The sequence below is a fragment of the Oryctolagus cuniculus genome, chromosome 8, assembly GCF_964237555.1.
Source record: "Oryctolagus cuniculus chromosome 8, mOryCun1.1, whole genome shotgun sequence".
Taxonomy (NCBI): domain Eukaryota; kingdom Metazoa; phylum Chordata; class Mammalia; order Lagomorpha; family Leporidae; genus Oryctolagus; species Oryctolagus cuniculus.
The window spans coordinates 110,991,063-111,010,695 of NC_091439.1; the positions used below are offsets into that span (position 1 = coordinate 110,991,063).

At 54.2% G+C, this 19,633-nt stretch overlaps 1 protein-coding gene across 2 annotated transcripts in view; it reads left to right on the top strand.

Annotated features, from left to right (window-relative positions):
- USP46 (ubiquitin specific peptidase 46) overlaps window positions 1-19,633 on the top strand; it is a 66,927-nt gene that overhangs the window by 15,666 nt on the left and 31,628 nt on the right. Inside the window, exon 2 of one of the 2 annotated variants that reach the window (XM_070048123.1) lies at window positions 18,143-18,223. The exons of the other annotated variant lie outside the window; for it this stretch is intronic. Coding sequence (XP_069904224.1) covers window positions 18,143-18,223 — 81 coding nt within the window. The remainder of the gene's footprint in view (window positions 1-18,142; window positions 18,224-19,633) is intronic. 2 annotated transcript variants of the gene reach the window in all.

The following is a 19,633-nucleotide window of genomic DNA, read 5'->3' on the forward strand; positions in this document are numbered from 1 at the left end:
TCTGAAGTCAGGAGCCAGGCGCTTCTTCCTGGTGTCCCACGTGGGTGCAGGGGCTCCAGGACTTGGGCCATCTTCTACTGCTTTCCCAGGCCATAGCAGAGAGCTGGACTGGAAGAGGGGCAGCCAGGACTAGAACTGGTGCCCATATGGGATGCCGGTGATGCAGGCAGAGGATTAACCTACTGTGCCACGGCACCAGCCCCTTGTTTAAATTTTTTAAAAAATTTATTTATTTATTTGTCAGAGTTACACAGTGAGAGAAGGAGAGGCAGAGAGAGATCTTCCATCTGCTGGTTCACTCCCCAAGTGGCCACAATGGCTGGAGCTGTGCCAATCCAAAGCCAGGAGCCAGGAGTTTCTTCTGGGTCTCCCTCATGGTCGCAGGGGCTCCAGGATTTGGGCCATCTTCTACTGCTTTCCCAGGCCACAGGAGAGAGCTGGATCAGAAGTGGAGCAGCCAAGACTCCAATGGGTGCCCATATGGGATGCTGGCACTGCAGGCGGCGGCTTTACCCACTACACCACAATGCCAGCCCCTTATTTAAAGTTTTAAGGGAGGGACTGGTGGCGGGGTGTAGTGGGTAAAGTTGCTACTTGCAGTGCTGGCATCCATTATGGGGCACTGGTTCAACTCCTGGCTGCTCCACTTCTGATCCAGCTTCCAATCCTGCTAGAGATCTGAGAAAAGCAGTGGAGGATGGCTCCAGTACTTGGGCCCCTGCTACCACGTGGGAGACCTGGGAGAAGCTCCTGGCTCCTAGCTTTGGCTTGGCTCAGCTCTGGCCGTTGTGGCCACTTGGGGAGTGAACCAGAGGATTGAAGATTTCTTTGTCTCTCTTCTCTAACGCTTTCAAACAAATAAATAAATCTTTTAACAAAATTTTAGAGGAAGTTTTTGAACAGATAACATGAGTTCATATGATGGAAAATTCAAAACATGCAGAAAGAGGTATGTCGAGAACAGACTCCTCTCCGAGTCTTGTTTCTGCCTCCGTCAGCGTTGATAGTGTCTGGGGCACCGGCGTCCCATGGCTGAGTGCTGCTTTGAGTCTCAGCTCTGCTCCCCTAGTTTTCTGCTAACGGGAACTCTGGGGGGCAGCAGAGGAGGGCTCAAGAATTTGAGTCCTTGGCACCCACATGGGAGACCTGGATTGAGTGGTGGGTTCCTGGCTTCAGCCTGGCCCAGCCATGGCTATTGTGGGTGTCTGGAGATGTGAACCAGAGGATGGAATTCTCTATTCCTTTCGAATACAATGAAAATAAATAAATAAAAATAAAAAAAAAGTCTTACAGTTTCTTGTGCTTTCATCTATAGGCATGTTATACGAGCAAATGCATTTATGCTGGTCTCTTGGTTTTTTAAAAAACACAAATAACTTCTATGGCATGTGAGGATCTGTCCTGATCTGCCCCTTGCTTTTTAAATTTTTTTAAAGATTTATTTATTTATTATTTGAAAGACAGAGATACAGAGAAGGAGAGAGAGTGAGAGTGAGAAATCTTCTATCTTCTGGTTCACTCCGCAGATGGCTGCAACGACTGGGTAAGGTCAGGCTGAAGCCAGGAGCCTAGAGCTCCTTTCCGGTATCCCAAGCTCTCGGGCCATCCTCCTCTGCTTTCCCAGGTGCCTTAGCAGGGAGCTGGCTCAGAAGTGGAGCAACAGGGACTCGAACCCATGTCCATGTGGGATGCTGACACTGCAGGCGGAGGCTTAACCTTCTATGCCACAGCAGCTGCCGCTGCCCCACTGGATCTGTGGTCAGAGAGTATCCGGTTGCTTTAATGCGCTGAATTCTGAATTCACCTAACCAGGTCTCTTGGGCTGTTTTCCAGTCTCTGCTTTTACAAACAAGGCTGTGAGGAGCAGCTTCGTCTGTGCCACCTGCCGTGTGTGTGTGTATGTGGCAGTGATCTGTCAGCTGCCTTCCTGGAGAGGGACTTGCCTTTGTGATTGACAGATTTTGCCAACTTGCCTTTTCCCAGTGATGTGTGCAGCTCTTGCTGTCGGCCGCCGGAGCAGGGCGGTGCAAAAACTCTTTTTGATCTTTGTCAGTCAGGGGGAAACTGCTGTCTTGGTGTGTTTTTAGTTTGCATTTCTCTTTTTTTTTTTTTTTTTTTTTTTTTTTTTTTGACAGGCAGAGTGGACAGTGAGAGAGAGAGACAGAGAGAGAAAGGTCTTCCTTTTTGCCGTTGGTTCACCCTCCAATGGCCGCCGCTGCAGCCGGCGCACCGCGCTGATCCTGGCAGGAGCCAGGAGCCAGGTGCTTTTCCTGGTCTCCCATGGGGTGCAGGGCCCAAGCACCTGGGCCATCCTCCACTGCACTCCCTGGCCATAGCAGAGAGCTGGCCTGGAAGAGGGGCAACCGGGACAGAATCCGGCGCCCCAACCGGGACTAGAACCCGGTGTGCCGGCGCCGCAAGGTGGAGGATTAGCCTATTGAGCCACGGCGCCGGCTCAGTTTGCATTTCTCTTACTAACAGTGAGCTTGAGAAAATAAATTCAATTTCACGTAAGCGCTTTGCTGTTGGCACTTGTTTCTCCAGTCTGAAGGGAAGGACCAGTTTTATTCTTATTTTCAATCTGCTCAAACTGATATTTTTTGTAAAATATAATAAAAGACAATAACGGAGCTGGCACTGTGGCGCAGCGGGTTAACGCCCTGGCCTGAAGCGCCGGCATCCCGTATGGTTGCCGGTTCTAGTCCTGGCTGTTCCACTTCCAATCCAGCTCTCTGCCATGGCCTGGGAAAGCAGTAGAAGATGGCCCAAGTCCTTGGGCCCCTGCACCCACATGGGAGACCTGGAAGAAGCTCCTGGCTCCTGGCTTTGGCCGTTGCGGCCAGTTGGGGAGTGAACCAGCGGATGGAAGACTTCTCTCTTTGTCTCAACCTCTCTCTGTAACTCTTTCAAATAAATAAAATAAATCTTAAAAAAAAACCAATTACAAGCAAAGTGGAATAAAAACCCTCAAAGGTAAATAGAAAGCCAGTCTCAATTTTTGCTATAAACTTGAGATGCGCAGTTGCTTTATCTACTTGCCGTCATCTGTGCGTGGGTTCGGTGTATGAACTTGGCTCCGGCAGCACCCGGACTCTTCCGTTGCCGCTGTTTCGGCTGCGGGGAGAGAGCACAGGAAGTTGAGGATGTTTTCAGTGCAGTGGTCAAGGTGTCTCTGCTGGTGCTGTCCTGGCTTCCGGGGGTGTTCCTCCGTCAGTGAGGCAGGGTGCTGGGCTCATGGGGTGTGTGCACTGAGCTTGGGAGGGAGGCTGGGAGGATGGGAGGATGAAGTCACCCTACAGGCACCTCTGCAGAGCTGCCTTTGCCCCGGGGCCCTGCAGGGATCCCAGGCCTCCCCACTGCCTTCTGGGAAGTGGTGGACAGCGAACCTCTGGGCAAAGCAGGAGCTCATGGTGGCCAGGAGGCATTGGGTGACTTCTAGAACACAGGCTGGGAGGGAGGTTCCTGCTTGCAGAGGTTCTTGCCCCTCTCCACCATCAGCTAGAAAACAGGCCTGGGTCCGGGAGCCCCTGTTCTGCTTTTTTAAAAAAATGATTTATTTATTTGAAAGGCAGAGAGATAGCGAGACCTCCCATCTGCTTGCTCACTCCCCAGATGCCTGCACTGGCCGGAGCTGGCACCGGGCGTGCAGTTTAGGTCTCCCACACGGGTTGCAGGGACTCAACTGCTTGAGCCGTCACCGCTGCTGCTTCCAGGGTGCGCATTGGTAGGAACTGACTCCTGAACCCCCATGTGGACGCTTAGTGTCTCAGCCACCCAGCCAGACGCCTGCTCCTTCCCTTGTGCTGCTTTTGTGTTTTTTCTTTCTCCGAGGACTTCAAGGTGTACTCTGCTCTTTCCTGTGGTGATGTGGGTCATTGTTCAGTCAGCTGTCTCTGGATTGCCTGGCTTCAGGGGCAGGTGTTTTGGCTTTTGAGTTACCTGCTAAGTGAAGTCATGCTGAGGTTTTGGGGGTTGTTGTCCCCTGCCATGGCATGGAAATGACAGACTCCTGTGGTGCGCGGTGCCCTCACTGCCATCCTGCGGGGGACTGGAGAGGAGCTGGCTGTTGACACGGGAGTTGGGGTTGCTGAGTGCCGGTGCTGAGATCACAGGTTCACCGCTGACCCCTGCCTTGTGCTAGCACTGGACAGAGGTTGTGCTGCGATGGGCTGAGCGGAGGCTCGCGACGCCTGCATCCCATATCAGAGTGTCGGTCAGAGTGCTGGATGCTGGGCTTCCATCCAGCTTCCTGCTAATGTTCCTGGGAAGGCGGTGGAGGCCCGAGTGCTTGACCTCTGCCACCCACGTGGGAGATCCGGATGGAGTTCCTGGCTTCCGGTTTCGACTGGCCAAGCCCTCACTGTTGTGGTCATTTAACCAGTGGATGGACAATCCATCTCTCTCACTCAGCCTTTCAAATACATCTTAAAAAAATAGTCATGGAAATGTGTTATGAAAAAAACCTGTGCATGGATTCAAACTTTTCTGCACCAAAACAAACTCTTCATTTGAGGTCTTTTTCGTAAAAGATTTATTTTTTTACTTGAAAGGCAAAGTGAGAGAGAGAGAGACAGAGAGAGAGAGAGGTCTTCTATCTGCTGGTTCTCTCCCCAGATGGCTGCGACGGTTGGAGGTGAGCAGATCCAAAGCTGGGAGCCGGGAGCTTCGTCTGGGTCTCCCTGCCACTGCGCCGGCCCTGAGAACGACTTTGTGTCTTCAGCCTAGAACACTGCCATGAGAGCCTCAGAGGCCAGGCTGCTCCCCAGGGACTCAGTGGTCCCTTCAGTGTCCTCTGTGGTTCCAAGGAGAATTCTTGACCGCCAGAGCTGTGCAGTGGTCGGGGCACACACCCTGGAGCGTGAGTTCAGACCCAGTTCCACTGCTTGTTACTCGTGTGAACTTGGATAAAATTACTTACCTTCTTTGTGCCTCAGTTTTCTTATCTTCAAAATGGGGACACCAGTGGTATCCTTGTCAGAAGGTGATTATAAGTCCTAAGATGTTTAGAATGCACAGGAAGTCTTTAGGACAGTGACTGGACACAGCAGATGCTGTTTGTGAGTTAGTTATTACTCATCACACCACGGTGCCGGTGCTGCAATCTCTCTGACTGTCCTTGAATCCTGGGGCTGGGTCCTAACTTGCTCTGGGGTCTTCGGCTGCGTGCGTCACGTCACCTTTCTGTCATCGGAGCTGGGAGTCCTGGTCCTTGCAGACTTTCTGTCCTGTTCTTGGAGAACACATTTGCTGGGTGAAGGAGCCTTGCGAACAGAGACCCTGAGCTGTGGTTCTCAGCTCCGTTGGCTGCCGGCGCCCGGGGCCATGTTCCCTGTGCACGTGGGGATTCTCACGTAACCGCTGGTCTTTCCTGTGCCCCTTGGCTGCCTCGTCCACACTTGATGGACAGGCTGCGGGTCCTGGAATGCTCGTCAGTGAGTCTGCTTGGGGAGACCATGGGAAACCGAGGCTGCCTCTCGTGGCTTGGCTTTCCGTCTGCGACGTGGCCTGGCTGCTTTCCAGGGACCCTTCCTGGTCTGTGTTTTTGTTTCAGGCTCCCCCTCGATCTCCTCGGCTTTCACAGACCTTGCCATGACATTGCTCGAATTATTTCCTCCTCTTGGGGAAGAATCTGTTTCTGTTGCTTTTTCCCTCTACGGAAGAAATTGTAACTTGTTTTCCGTATGCATCGCTTTAAAAAGAAAGCCCTTTCTCTGGCCATCTTATGCACTGGTGGTCGGTCTGTCCCAGTTTTTGTTGTTGTTGTTTGTGTTGTGTTTTGGGAGCACCCCTTGGCACTCACAGAATGGCTTGCAGAGGTGCTTTGAAGAGCTGGCATGATCGTCCCTTGTTGGAACTTGTCCCAGCTCGGATTCTGTTTCTAACGAAGTTGGCCGCATTGTTTTTCAAAGGTTTCCACATTTCCACGGATGGAAGCCGCAGCCCTGTTTCTTGTGCTCGGGACCCTGCGTGCCCCCAGGACGCCCCTCGCTCAGCATCTGGCCGGGCAGAGATGGCTTCACTGCCTCCTATTTGCCCTTCGTGCCAGGTGGCAGCGCAGCCTCTGGGGCCGTGATGCACCTGACAGTCTGCCTAGTGCTGGGAGCAGTCCCCGTTCTCTTCCGAGGAATAGGCAGGCCGGATATCAGCAGCCCGACCACTGCTGGAGACCAGGAAACCAAGGCCACAGAGCGGCGAGGTGGCCGAAATCCAATGCAAATTCCTACTGGGGAGGAGACAAACAGCCAAGTGCAGCCGAGGCGTGCGCTGCCGGCCTTCGGCTCTCGTCTGCCGGGTGCTCATTTCCTCCCTTCTCAGGACGTTTCTTTCTTTCTTTCTTTCTTTCTTTCTTTCTTTCTTTCTTTCTTTCTTTCTTTCTTTCTTTCTTTCTTTCTTTCTTTCTTTCTTTTTTTTTTTTTAAAGTACTCGTGTGTGTGTGTATATATATATATATATGTGTTTTTTTAAGATTTATTTATTTGGCCGGCACCGCGGCTCACTAGGCTAATCCTCCGACTGCGGCACTGGCACTCTGGGTTCTAGTCCTGGTTGGGGCGCCGGTTCTTTCCTGGTTGCTCCTCTTCCAGTCCAGCTCTCTGCTGTGGCCCGGGAAGGCAGTGGAGGATGGCCCAAGTGCTTGGGCCCTGCACCCCATGGGAGACCAGGAGAAGCACCTGGCTCCTGGCTTCAGATCGGCATAGCATGCAGGCCATGGCGGCCATTTGGGGGGTGAACCAACGGAAGGAAGACCTTTGTCTCTCTCTCTCACTGTCTAACTCTGCCTGTCAAAAAAATTGTTAAAAAAGATTTATTTATTTATTTGAGAGTCAGAGTTACACAGAGAGAGAAGGAGAGGCAGACAGACAGAGAGAGAGGTCTTCCATCCGCTGGTTCATTCCACAGTTGGCTGCAACGGCTGGAGCTGTGGCAATCTGAAGCCAGGAGCCAGGAGCTTCCTCTGGGTCTCCCATGCGGGTGCAGGGGCCCAAGGACTTGGGCCATCTTCTGCTGCTTTCCCAGGCCAGAGCAGAGAGCTGGATTGGAAGAGGAGCAGCTGGGTCTCGAACCAGTGCCCACATGGGATGCTGGCACTGCAGGCCAGGGCATTAACCCGCTGCGCCACAGCGCTGGCCCCCTTACGTTTCTAATACACAACCACAGCTCACAGGAGAAGACCAGAGTCGTGAAGAGAGAGGCCAGGTATCCTTTCAGGAATTCCCAACCATGGGTGTTGGACACAGCGGCTGGCGTCCTTAGCAACAGGATCGAGCTGGGCACGAAGCAGGGCTCAGGGTCTGTCGACCAATGTCCCCAATATTGTCCTGTTCCTATCGTTGCTCTGTGCCAGGCTTCTGCTTGTCCCTGTGTCTTAGAATTCATAGCAGTACTTATAGATCGACTTTATTTTTAAAAATAACTACGGGTTCTCTTTGTCTTTCTCTCTCTCACTGTCCACTCTGCCTGTCAAAAAAACAAAAACAAAACAAAACAAAAAAACTACAGGGCCGGTGCTGTGGCGTAGCAGGTAAAGCTGCCGTCTGCAGTGCCGGCATCCCATATGGGGGCCAGTTCAAGTCCCAGCTGCTCCACTTCCGATCCAGCTCTCTGCTATGGCCTGGGAAAGCGGTAGAAGATGGTGCAAGTCCTTGGGCCCTTTCGTCCACATGGGAGACCCAGAAGCAGCTCCTGGCTCCTGGCTTCAGATTGGCCCAGCTCCGGTGTTGCAGCCAGTTGGGGAATGAACCAGCAGATGGAAGATCTTTCTTTCTCTCTCTGTCTCTCTCTGCCTCTCCTTCTCTATGTAACTCTGACTTTCAAATAAATAAATAAATCTTTAAATAAAAATAGCTGCGTGGGTGCCAGCAGTGGTAAAGCTGTCGCCTGCGATGCCGGCATTCCATATGAGCACCAGTTAGAGTCCTGGCTGCTGCACTTCCAATCCAGCACCCCGTGAACGCACCTGGAACGGCAGTAGAAGATGGCCCCAGCGCTTGGGTTCCTACCACCCACGTGGGAGACCGGGATAGAGTTCCTGGCTCCTGGCTTCGGCCTGGTCTAGCCTAGCTGTTGTGGCCATTTGAAAAGTGAACCATTGGACAGAAATTCTCTCTCTCTGTAACTCTGCCTTTCAAATAAATACGCGAATTAAAAGAATGAAATAAAAAGCTACACGGCATTCCGTGAAATGGCTAGCCATAACTGTTCAGCCAGTTCAGGCTACTTCCAGTCTTCTCCCGCTGCAGATGTTGCCGCAAGCCCACCTGAGAACGTGCTGCCGATGGCCTTCAGCGTACATTTTTCACAGAGTGGAAGAGAGCCGGTCAGGAACCTTGCCGGGCTCCCTGAAGGAGGTGTGGCCGTGTCAGCGGGTTGGATCCCGGCCCGTGGGTTGTGAGCAGACGTGACGTGTCCGGCTTCTGGTAGCTCCTTGGGAGGGAAGCGGCACTCCCCCTTGGCCCCCCCACCCCCCGGGGTGGGGAGTGATCTGATGGCAGGAGCTGGTACCTCCTTGGTTCCAGAGCGAGGGCTGACTCCTAAGGATGGCAGAGCATAGGAAAAAATGAGTCTGGTCCCCCGCACTGCTGAGCCGGGTCAGACCAGCACCGCATTTGAACCTGTCCAGGAGAGAGCGGAGCATTTGTCTGTGTGGAAGCCGCTTCTACTCACTGGGTCTTTGTTAAAGTGTCTCTGTTTTTCCCACTGTTGTGCACAGGAGGGATCTTCAAACAGTTCATGGAAAATATGTCTTCTGAAGAAAATTTGCATGGATTTAAAATATTTTTGCACCAAAAGTGACTTTCTAAATTTTCTTTTAAAGATTTATGTATTTATTTGAAAGTCAGAGTTACACAGAGAGAGAAGGAGAGGTATAGAGAGCGAGACAGAGGTCTTCCATCCCCTGGTTCATTCCCCAATTGCCCACAACAGCCAGAGCTGCGCCGATCTGAAGCCAGGAGCCAGGAGCCTCTTCTGGGTCTCCCATGCAGGTGCAGGGGCTCAAGGACTTGAGCCATCTTTTATTGCTTTCCCAGGCCACAGCAGAGAGCTGGGTGGGAAGTGGAGCTCCGGGACTCAAACTGGTGCCCATATGAGATGCCAGCATTGCAGGCAGCAGCTTTACCTGCTAAACCACAATGCTGGCCCCATACTTTTTAATTCTTTAAAAAAGGATTTATTTATTTATTTGGAAGGCAGAGAGAGAGAGAGCAAGAGAGAAAGGAAGAAAGAAAGAAAGAGATCTTCCACTCATTGGTTTGCTTCCCAAATGGCTGCAATGGTCAGGGCTAGGCTGGGCCAAAACCAGCAGCCAGGAACTCCATCCAGGTCTCTCACATGGGTAGCAGGGGTCCATGTACTTGGACCATCATCTGCTGCCTCCCAGGTACATCAGCAGGGAGCTGGTTCTGAAGCTGGGGCTCAGCCAGGCTCTCTGGATATGGGGTGTGGGTGTTGCAGGCAGCGGCAGCTTAGCTTGCTGTGCCACAGTGCCCTCCCCGACGTATCTTTTAATTCCATTTTTTCTGTGAAGATTTTGAAGTACCCTTGAATATGTATGACAGATTGCGCAAAGTAGACTTGCAGGGCTGGGCTGGCGGATATTACTGGGTGCTGCTGCTTAATTAATCCTTATGCATTCTTCTTTTCATCATCACCACCTCCATCTCTTTCCCCATCTTGACTGTGTCTTCTTATTACACATTCACATTTAGCATTTCATCCAGAATCTGTTGAAGATGCACAAAGATTCCTATTTTCACTGGAAAACACTAGCATGTGGAGCTGGAGTTTGGTCCCATGTGTCAATATCAGTGACATTTTGTTTCCATGGAAACTAATTCCTGGCGTGTGTGTCTACACAGGGAAGGGAGAGTGGGGAAGTGGAGGGTACCGGGTGTGTCTCCTTGAACAGCACAGGGGAGCTGCTGGGCCAGCTCTGACCGCCCCGGCGTGCACTGGTGCAGATGGCCAGCAGACAGTGTGCCTACTGTGCGCTAACTGCTGGGATGCACCACTGGGCAGGTCAGACACGGTCTTTGCCCCATGAGCAAGGGGTTGGCCGGCTCATGTAAAATGAGACATCCAGGTTGCTGTGAGTAGGGGGTGGCATGTCTGGCCTCTGCTTCCATCCTCACCTCTCCTCCTCAGTATGCTGGGCCTGGCCAGAGAATCCAGGAAAATCCCCACCTCAAGACCCTTGATTTAGTTCTAGCTGCAAAGTCCCCTTTGCCTGTAAGGTAGCATAGTCCCAGGTTCCATGACTGGTGATGTGCCACGGGGACTGGCTTCATCTACGGCTGGCCAGTCAGGAATTTCCTGAGGAGCTGAGTTTTTTTTTTTTTTTTTTTAAGATTTATTTATTTATTTGAGAGGAAGAGTTACAGAGAGACAGAAGCAGAGAGAGAGAAGAGAGAAGAGAGAAGAGAGAGAGAGAGAGAGAGATCTTCTATCCACTCCCTAAATGGCCACAATGGCCAGAGCTGGGCCAGGAGCTTCCTCCAGGTCTCCCATGCGGGTGCAGGGGCCCAAGGACTTGGGCCATCTTCTGCTGATTTCCCAGGCCATAGCAGAGAGCTGGATCGGAATTGGAGCATCCAGGTCTTGAACCAGCGTCCACAAGGGATGCTAGCACTGCAGGTGACGGCTTTACCTGCCACACCACTGCGCTGGGCCCAGGAACTGATCTTTAAGCAGGCTTGCAGGTGAGCAGACAGAGGTGCGGGAGGAACTCAGAGGCTGGTGGGAAGGAGCTGGAGTGTTGAGGGGTGGAACAGAGAATGGCTGCTGGGTCAGCAGCGTGTGCAGGGCACTGAGTGGCCAGCCACGGCAGGGGACAGAGCGGAAGTTCTAAAGCAGATTGACATCTTTTGCTGCAGGTTAACAGTAGGGTTAAGGTGTGTGTGGGGCTGTTAGGAGGGGGTGATAGAGCGCCCAGCAGCCCGACCCAGCAGTGGCAGGGGAGTATGAGAGATTGTAGGAGGGTGAATGGGAGGACTCTGATGGGTGGATGAGGATGTGTTGGGCACAGGAGCTGAGGGGAGAGCTGTTCCATTTACTAGGTGGGACCCAGCTGGGAAGTGCATAGATGGCTTTTGAGGGCCTCTCAGGTAAGCAGGTGGCAAGGCCAGAGTCCCTGCAGGCTGGGCTGCAGTGGAGGAGGCTCCGGGTTGTGGGCAGAGCTGCCCCTTGAAGCCGTGTGTTTGGGTGTTGCCTGGACCCGGGAGGGGGAGGAGGAGCTGGCAGTCTGAAACGACCCCGGGGTTTGTGGCCTTATGAGCTCATCAGGGCCCCAGTGGAGGGGTTCTTTGGAGAAGTTTGGGAGCGAGGTAATAGAGAGATGTGTTAGAAGGTTGTGTTATGGGAGCCTCAAAGGAGTCTCATTTCCTATTGCTGCTCTCGCCAGTTTCCATCAGCTTGGCAGTTAAACAGCACTCGTGTCTGACAGAGGCCTACTAGTCCAGCGCCGCCCGTGTTTCCCTGCCTCCCAGTTTCCAGGGGCTGCCCCCATCCTTGCTGGGCCCCTCTCTCCGTCTCCAGAGTGGTGGAGGCCAGTTGTGTTTCCCGCACTGTGTCCCTGTGGTCTGTCCTGTTTCTGTCAGTCCCGGCACTGGGCCCACCAGAGGACCCAGGATCCTCTCCCTGTCTTATTGGTAGCCGACCTGCAGATGGATTCCGGCTGCATCCTCTTCTGGGCTTAGGGCCAGGATATCCGACTGTGACTCCGCCTGTGCCGGAGTGTGAAAGTGACAAGGGAGCGCAGTGAGCCCCGCCTGTCCCTCAGCTTCGGGACTTTATCCTCTCCCCCTCCTCTCCCCTCTCCACTGCGTTATTTGAAGCAAGTCCTAGACATCATCAGGAACACTTGTTCACCCAAGTTCAGCTCGGTCAGGGAAGTGAGAAGGCGGGGGCCTGGGGGAGGAGGCGGGGAGTACGTATGTGTGCATGTTGTTTCCGGCAAAGCCTGTGTACATTTGGTGGGGGGGGGCTCTGGGCATTTGTTGTGGGAGTTAAGATGCCACTTGGGGCCCCTGCATCCCTTAATGGTGGTTCAAGCCTTGACTCTGCTCCTGGGTCCAGCTTCCTCCTGATGCCCCTGGGAGACAGCTCCTGTTCCTACCTCCCACTTGGGAGACAGGATGGAGTTCTGTGCCTGGAGCCCCAGGCTGTTGCAGGCATTTGGGGAGTGGATCGATAGATAGGTCGTCTGTCTGTCTCTCTCTGCCTGTCAAAATAAATAAGTACATTAATTAATTTTAAAAGTTGTGGTGGGGAGGCTGTGATGGAGGAGGAGATAGCCTTGGCCACGAGCGGCTCACAAGTGTATGAGTAGGGACCCAAGGGAACTCCTGGCTGCTGGGTGAAGTTTTTTCCTGTTGAGCAGTTGGGGGCAGTGAGTGGCATGAGGAGGCTACAGTTTCAAGGTGCTTGGAGGGAGGAGGGCGGTGCTGTGGTGCAGCGGGTTAAAGCCCTGGCTTGAAGCGCTGGCCTCCCTTATAGGCACCGGTTCTAGTCCTGGCTGTTCCACTTCCAATCCAGCTCCCTGCTGTGGCCTGGGAAAGCAGTAGAGGATGGCCCAAGTGCTTGCGCCCCTGCATCCACGTGGGAGACTAGGAAGAAGCTCCTGGCTCCTGGCTTTGGATCAGTGCAGCTCCAGCCATTGTGGCTATTTAGATAGTGAACCAGCAGATGGAAGACCTCTCTCTCTGTCTCTACCTCTCTCTATAACTCTGTCTTTCAAATAAATAAAATAAAAGTCTTAAAAAAGAAAGGTGCTCGGGGGAGGCTGGAATAGTCCTGGTGGAGTGGAGGATGAGATGTGGGAGAAGGCGTCTGAGGACCGCTTGAATTTGCAGAATTACAGGGTCAGCCTGGTTGTCTGCATCCCCCGCCCACCCCAGCACTGGCTGGCTGTGTCGTCAGAGAAGGTGGACAGTGCGGCTCGCACTGGGGGCTGTGAAGAGCACTTAAGTCAGGACCTGGACACACGCACTGCACGGCAAGGCAGAGGTGGTCAAGAGGGTGCTGTGGGCGGCTGGAGCTCCGGATTTCAGTGGCAGGGTTGGGGTGTGTTCTTGGGAGTGGAGCAAAGGACACTTGGAAACCAGGCTGTCCTGCACGTATATTTTTTAAATATTTATTTATTTATTTGAAAGTCAGTTACACAGAGAGAGAAAGAAAGAGAGAGAGGGAGAGAGAGAGGTCTTTCATCCGCTGGTTCACTCCCCAATTGGCCACAACGGCCGGAGCTGTGCTGATCTGAAGCCAGGAGCCAGGAGCTTCTTCTGGGTCTTTCTATGCAGGTGCAGGGGCCCAAGCACTTGGGCCATCTTCTACTGCTTTCCCAGGCCATAGCAGAGAGCTGGATTGGAAGTGGAGCAGCCGGATCTTGAACCAGTGCCCATATGGGATGCAGCACCACAGGCTGCGGCTTTACCCGCTGTGCCACAGGGCCGGCCCCCTGCACGGATGTTAGAACTGCCTGGCTAGTGTCCAGGCTCAGCCTGACGGGGAAGTGGGGCTTGTGCAGAGTTGAGTAGAAAGGCACAGAAGTGGGAGGTTCTTTTGAACCTCAGCCAATGAACTGAACAAGGCTAAAACAAAGTCTAGCAGCAGAGGTTCATTGTGGGGAAAGAAAGGACAGTCCTTGAGAGGCAGAGCAGACCAGCAGGTCTGGCCCCTGGGGCCCCTGCGGCATTGGTGCACGGTTAGGTGTCAGGTGAGGGCCCTGGTGTGGCACTGAGGTCATCTGACATGCAGGCCTGTGGCCATTGTTACAGGTCACCTTATCTGTACACCTTCCAAGTGTATCTGCACACAGCCATCCGCATCCTGTCTAAGTAGAGGTTGTCTCAAACCTGCTCTTACTTACCAAGCAGGCAGTTGGAGCAGCGGGGTTGGCTGCTGCCTTGCCTGTGTGGACTGCATCAACCTTTCTCTGCCTCCCACTGCAAGGCTGAGCTTAAGTGAGGTAGAGACAGGGAAGGAGAAGCAGGCTGAGACTAGGAGAGTTTTGGAGTTTGCTTTTCTCATCCCCCCCCCCCCCCCCATGGCCCTGAGCTGTCTCCCGCCGCAGAAGGGCAGGGACTGCCCAGGGGGATGTTTTGACAAGGTGAAGATGATCTGGAAGCAGCAGCAGGAACACGTCCCAGCTGACTTCCCCTGACCCTTCCAGACCCTGGGCTAAGCTGTGCGAGAGGCTGAGGGGTGGTGTGTGCCCAGCGGGGTCCTGGATTCCCTTCTTGCCCTGGGCCTGGTGCTCCGGGGCCTGCCTGTGCCTCCAGGGCATTGTCGGACACTGCCCCTGGGTCACTGTGTCATCGCTGTCACCCCCCAGGCTCCCCCTCCCCAAATGGGGACATTTTGAGATAGGTGGCTCAGGAATTTCACGTGGGAAAATTTAATGAGCTCTGTCTCCATGTGCTGTATTTTTGTATCTGACATTTCTCCTGGGCTTTAAGCCATGTATTCTAATTTTGCTTGAAAAATGGCTGTGGGTGTGCTTAATATGCATTATTTACAGAAATTCATGGATTGAGGGAACTGTTTTCAGTGATTTTTGTCCATACCATAAATTCCGGTGTGTTTCGAGGTGTGATTGCGTCGTGTGTGTCGTCTCGCACCCTGGAGGAGCGGTGCTGGGGCCGTCTGCACACGCCCGGCCCTTGACCCAAGTCTCCAGCTGACCATGAGGGAACGGGGGCCGACGGACCCGGGAAACCAGGGCCCACAGTGCCGCAGCTCCTTCTGCTTGCCTTAGTGTTATTTGCATTTAATGTTTACTTGGTGACAAGTGGCATTTTGACTGGTTCTTGGCACATTTTTTTTTTTTTAACCTGTGAAAGGAGATGCTCATCGTATGAGTCAGGAGTCAGTTCAGGCAGCAGATTGGATTTATAAAGTGCAAGCCTCTTTCTCTCTAGAACACCCGTCTCCCACGTCTCGGAGTTTCTGTGAGCTGTGAATCTCCTGTGATGGCCTGGGAGTGGGAGAAGGATGTTGACAACACGCGTGCCGTCGGATCCCACCTGCTTTGCTGACCTCTCGGCTCCGTATCCGTGTGCTCCATGTCTGTGGTTTCAGCCAGGCACAGGTTGAAAATATGCGGGAAAAGAATTGAGCCTGTACTGACCGCGCTCGGACTTTTTGCCTTGTCCTTGTTTCTTTAGAGGACATAGCAAAGCGATGACTTCATGGCCATGGCATTTGTGTCCTGTTAGCTGTTAGACGTGTTCTAGTGATGGTTTAACGTAAACAGCAGGATGTGGGTCGGTTACTGTGCTGTTTTAAAAATTTATTTATTTAAAAAATTATTTATTTATCAGAAAGGCAGAGTTACAGAGAAAGGGAGAGAGAGAGAGAGAGAGAGCTCTTCTGTCCGCTGGTTCACTCCACAGATGGCTGCAATGGCGGGGGTGGGCCAGGCTGAAGCCAGGAGCCTGGAACTCCATCCAGTCTCTCATGTGGGTGGCAGGGCCCCCCCAAGCACTTGGGCCATCTTCCACTGCTTTCCCAAGCATGTTAGCAGGGAGCTGGATCAGGAGTGGAGCGGCTGGGACTTAACCTGGAGCGCATAAGGGATGCCGGCGCTGCAGGGAGCACCGTGCCACAGTGCCTGTCTCTACTTTACCATTTTATAGAGGCCATGACTGTTCTCAGATTTTGGTGTCTCTGGGTGTCCTGGAATGGATGCTCCACTGAAGGTGGGGACAGCTGTGTTTACCTCATTGGACCAAACTGCTCACTCCTCCTCATCCCAGCAGACATGGAGGCACTGCCATCATGACAGCAGGTGCCAGCCATTGGCCCTTGAGTGGGGCTCACAGGCAGGGGTTCATCCTGTGACACTGCTCCGCATAGCACTCCATGGGCTAGTGGTTCCTCTGACAGCAGTGCCCCATGTGTGGCCACGGCCGTGTCTGCCCAGTATCCCTGCCCTGTGTCCATCCTGTGTCCCTGCCCCCGTGTCCAGTGTCCCTGCCCCATGTCCAGTGTCCTTGCCCTGTGTCTGTCCAGTGTCCCTGCCCCATGTCCATCCTGTGTCCCTGCCCCCATGTCCAGTGTCCCTGCCCCCATGTCCGTCCAGTGTCCCTGCCCCCGTGTCTGTCCAGTGTCCCTGCCCCCGTGTCCATCCTGTGTCCCTGCCCCCGTGTCCAGTGTCCCTGCCCCCGTGTCCATCCTGTGTCCCTGCCCCCGTGTCCATCCTGTGTCCCTGCCCCCGTGTCCGTCCAGTGTCCCTGCCCCCGTGTCCATCCAGTATCCCTGCCCCCGTGTCCAGTGTCCCTGCCCCATGTCCAGTGTCCTTGTCCTTGTGTCTGTCCAGTGTCCCTGCCCCATGTCCATCCCGTGTCCCTGCCCCCGTGTCCATCCTGTGTCCCTGCCCCCGTGTCCGTCCAGTGTTCCTGCCCCCATGTCCGTCCAGTATCCCTGCCCCCGTGTCCAGTGTCCCTGCCCCCATGTCCATCCTGTGTCCCTGCCCCCGTGTCCGTCCAGTGTCCCTGCCCCCGTGTCCAGCCAGTGTCCCTGCCCCCGTGTCCATCCAGTGTCCCTGCCCCCGTGTCCAGTGTCCCTGCCCCCGTGTCCATCCTGTGTCCCTGCCCCCGTGTCCAGTGTCCCTGCCCCCATGTCCAGTGTCCCTGCCCCCGTGTCCATCCTGTGTCCCTGCCCCCATCCAGTGTCCCTGTCCCCGTGTCCATCCTGTGTCCCTGCCCCCATCCAGTGTCCCTGCCCCCGTGTCCATCCTGTGTCCCTGCCCCCGTGTCCGTCCAGTGTCCCTGCCCCCGTGTCCATCCAGTATCCCTGCCCCCGTGTCCAGTGTCCTTGCCCCATGTCCAGTGTCCTTGTCCTTGTGTCTGTCCAGTGTCCCTGCCCCCGTGTCCGTCCAGTGTCCCTGCCCCCGTGTCCATCCTGTGTCCCTGCCCCCGTGTCCAGTGTCCCTGCCCCCGTGTCCATCCTGTGTCCCTGCCCCCGTGTCCATCCTGTGTCCCTGCCCCCGTGTCCGTCCAGTGTCCCTGCCCCCGTGTCCAGTGTCCCTGCCCCCGTGTCCATCCTGTGTCCCTGCCCCCGTGTCCATCCTGTGTCCCTGCCCCCGTGTCCAGTGTCCCTGCCCCCGTGTCCATCCAGTGTCCCTGCCCCTGTGTCTGTCTAATGCCGTTGGGCTCATGGCTGTCCAGTGTCCTTGCCTGCATGGCCGTGGTTCATCTGATTGCATTGCTGTGGGTGGTATTTGAGTGAGAATGTGACTGAAGTCTGACTCCTGGGTTCATGGCCTGGCTCTGCCACTTAGTGTGGAGCCTGGGCCGTCAGTTCTTTAACCCTCCTTATCTGTTAGATGGGGATGACAGCGGAGCTTAGCTCATAGGATGGTTGTGAGAATGAACGGCACGGTCCTTGGCACACAGTTGGGGACCCAGTGGCTGTTATGGTGTCGTGTGCTTCCCGGTGCGGTGCATCTGGGCATGTTTCAGTCTTAGATACTCTTCCTCCGTTCTCCACCTTCTTCTTTGGACACTCTGTTCCCAGTACACTCTGTTCACAGGTGCACCTGTCCACCTGCTCCTGCCTGCCTCCCTGTTGTCCTCATCCCATCTCCCACCTGGTTGTTCCCTGTTGCACTTGTCACCTTCTGATCTGTGGCCGGGGTCCTTGCCTCTATTTCTGGCTGCCATCATGTGCTAAGCTGTGGCCTGCTGCAGCACAGGTGTCGTATCTTTCTCGTTCACTGTGCTGTCCTCGGCGCTGGGACCTGGAGACCAGCATCTTGCATAGATCTTTACCAGCAGGTGGAAGTAGCGTAGTAGGTGGGCGTGCAGTTCCGTGTGTCAGGTGTCGCACAGCAGGTGCAGCTGTCAGCAGTGACACTGTTGCGTCAGACGTTCTCAGTGCTGCGTTGCTCATTTGTCTGCTGTCTCCTCCCCTGCTAACAGGGAGTTGAGGCCAAGGAGGACAGGTGGGCAGGGATGAGTCAGTGGGATGAGGAAGGGGCCAGGGCTGGCGTCATTGACCGTCTGCTGGGTTGCTGCTGGCGCCGTTTCTCCTGGCGTCAACATCCCAAACACCTCTCTGCCCAGGGGACTGCTGTGAAGTTTCCGAGTGTGTGTACCTTCTTGTTGATTTCACGTGCAGCAGAACTTGTGTTTTTCTCTTTCAGGGCACCAATGCCTCTGCTCTGGAAAAAGACATTGGTCCAGAGCAGTTTCCAATCAATGAGCACTACTTCGGATTGGTCAATGTAAGTATTTAAAATTCATCACTTTGATCAAACATTGTGGAGTATTTGAAACAATTCCACTGCCGATTTCATCCCTCCCTCCCCTCCTCCCCCCTCCTCTTTCTTTCTTTCAAAGATTTACTTGTTTATTTGAAAGGCAGCATTACAGAGAGAGAGAGAGAGAGATCTTCCACCTACTGGTTCACTCCCCAAATGGCTGTGTCAGCCGGAGCTGGGCTGGTCAGGAGCCAGGAGCCAGGAGCCAGGAGCTTCTTCCAGGTCCTCCTTGTGGGTGGCATGGGCCCAAGGACCTGTATCATTTTCCACTGCTTTCCCAGGCCATTAGCAGGGAGCTGGATTGGAAGTGGAGCAGCTGGGACTCAAACTGGCGCACATATGGGATGCCAGCCCTGCAGGCCGGGGCTTTACTGCTATGCCACAGTGCTGGCCCCACTACTTTTTTCTTTTTTCTTTTTTTTTTTAAATCTTCTCTATTTTCATGTACTTGAAAGACAGAGAGACAGAGACAGAGAGAGAGAGAGAGCGAGAGAGAGAGAGAGCGAGCGAGTGAGCTTCCATCTGCTGGCTCACTCCCCAGATCCCCACAGCGGCTGTTCTGGAACTGCTGAAACTGCCGGAGTCTCCCACGTGGGTGGCAGGGACCCAGGTAGTTGAGCCATCATTTTCTGCCTCCCAGGATGCATCCGCAGGAAGCTGGATCCAAAGTGGAGGCGTGGAGACCTGAAACCAGCCACTCTGATGTGGGATGTTGGCACCCCAAGAACAGCCCACACCTACTGGGTGACGACACCTGCCGCATTACCAGGGTTTAGAGAATTGTTTGTGCTCTTTAGTGAGTGCAAGTGGCAGATGTTGGGGAAGGGATTCATTTAATCTGTGTTTCAGATTATGACTTGGCCCAGGAAGAAGGATTGAATGCCTGCGTTCCTGGGTCAGATGCACAAACCCTGCTGGGCCGGGAGGGCTTCCCTTGGCACACAGAGCCCTCGGTGGGTTCGTTCTGTCCGCCTTTGCAGATCACCCAGGAGTGGCTGACAGTTCACCTGAAGCAGGGACGGGCTGTGGGGAGAGCTGGGAGCGGTGTGTCGCGGAGCTCCTGGCCTCGTTTCCCTGGTCCTGGGTGCGTGCTGGCTTCCCCAGCACGGAGCAGGGCAGTGGCACCCTCCCCCTCTGGGAGCCCTCTTCCTGCCTCCATCCTTTCTCCCTGGGGTGGAGGTTTCAAGAGACAGCGAGTGTTAATTCCTAAACGCAGAGTTTGGGGTAATGGCTGTGACCGCGGGGCCCAGAGTGATGCACATGGCTTCTCTTGGGGAAGCTGGAAGCGGGCCTGCAAGCACCTGGTGTTCAGTGCAGTGCGAGCTGGGCTCGGATGCCGCCTGTGCCACTCCCCGACTGGGTGACCGTGGGTGA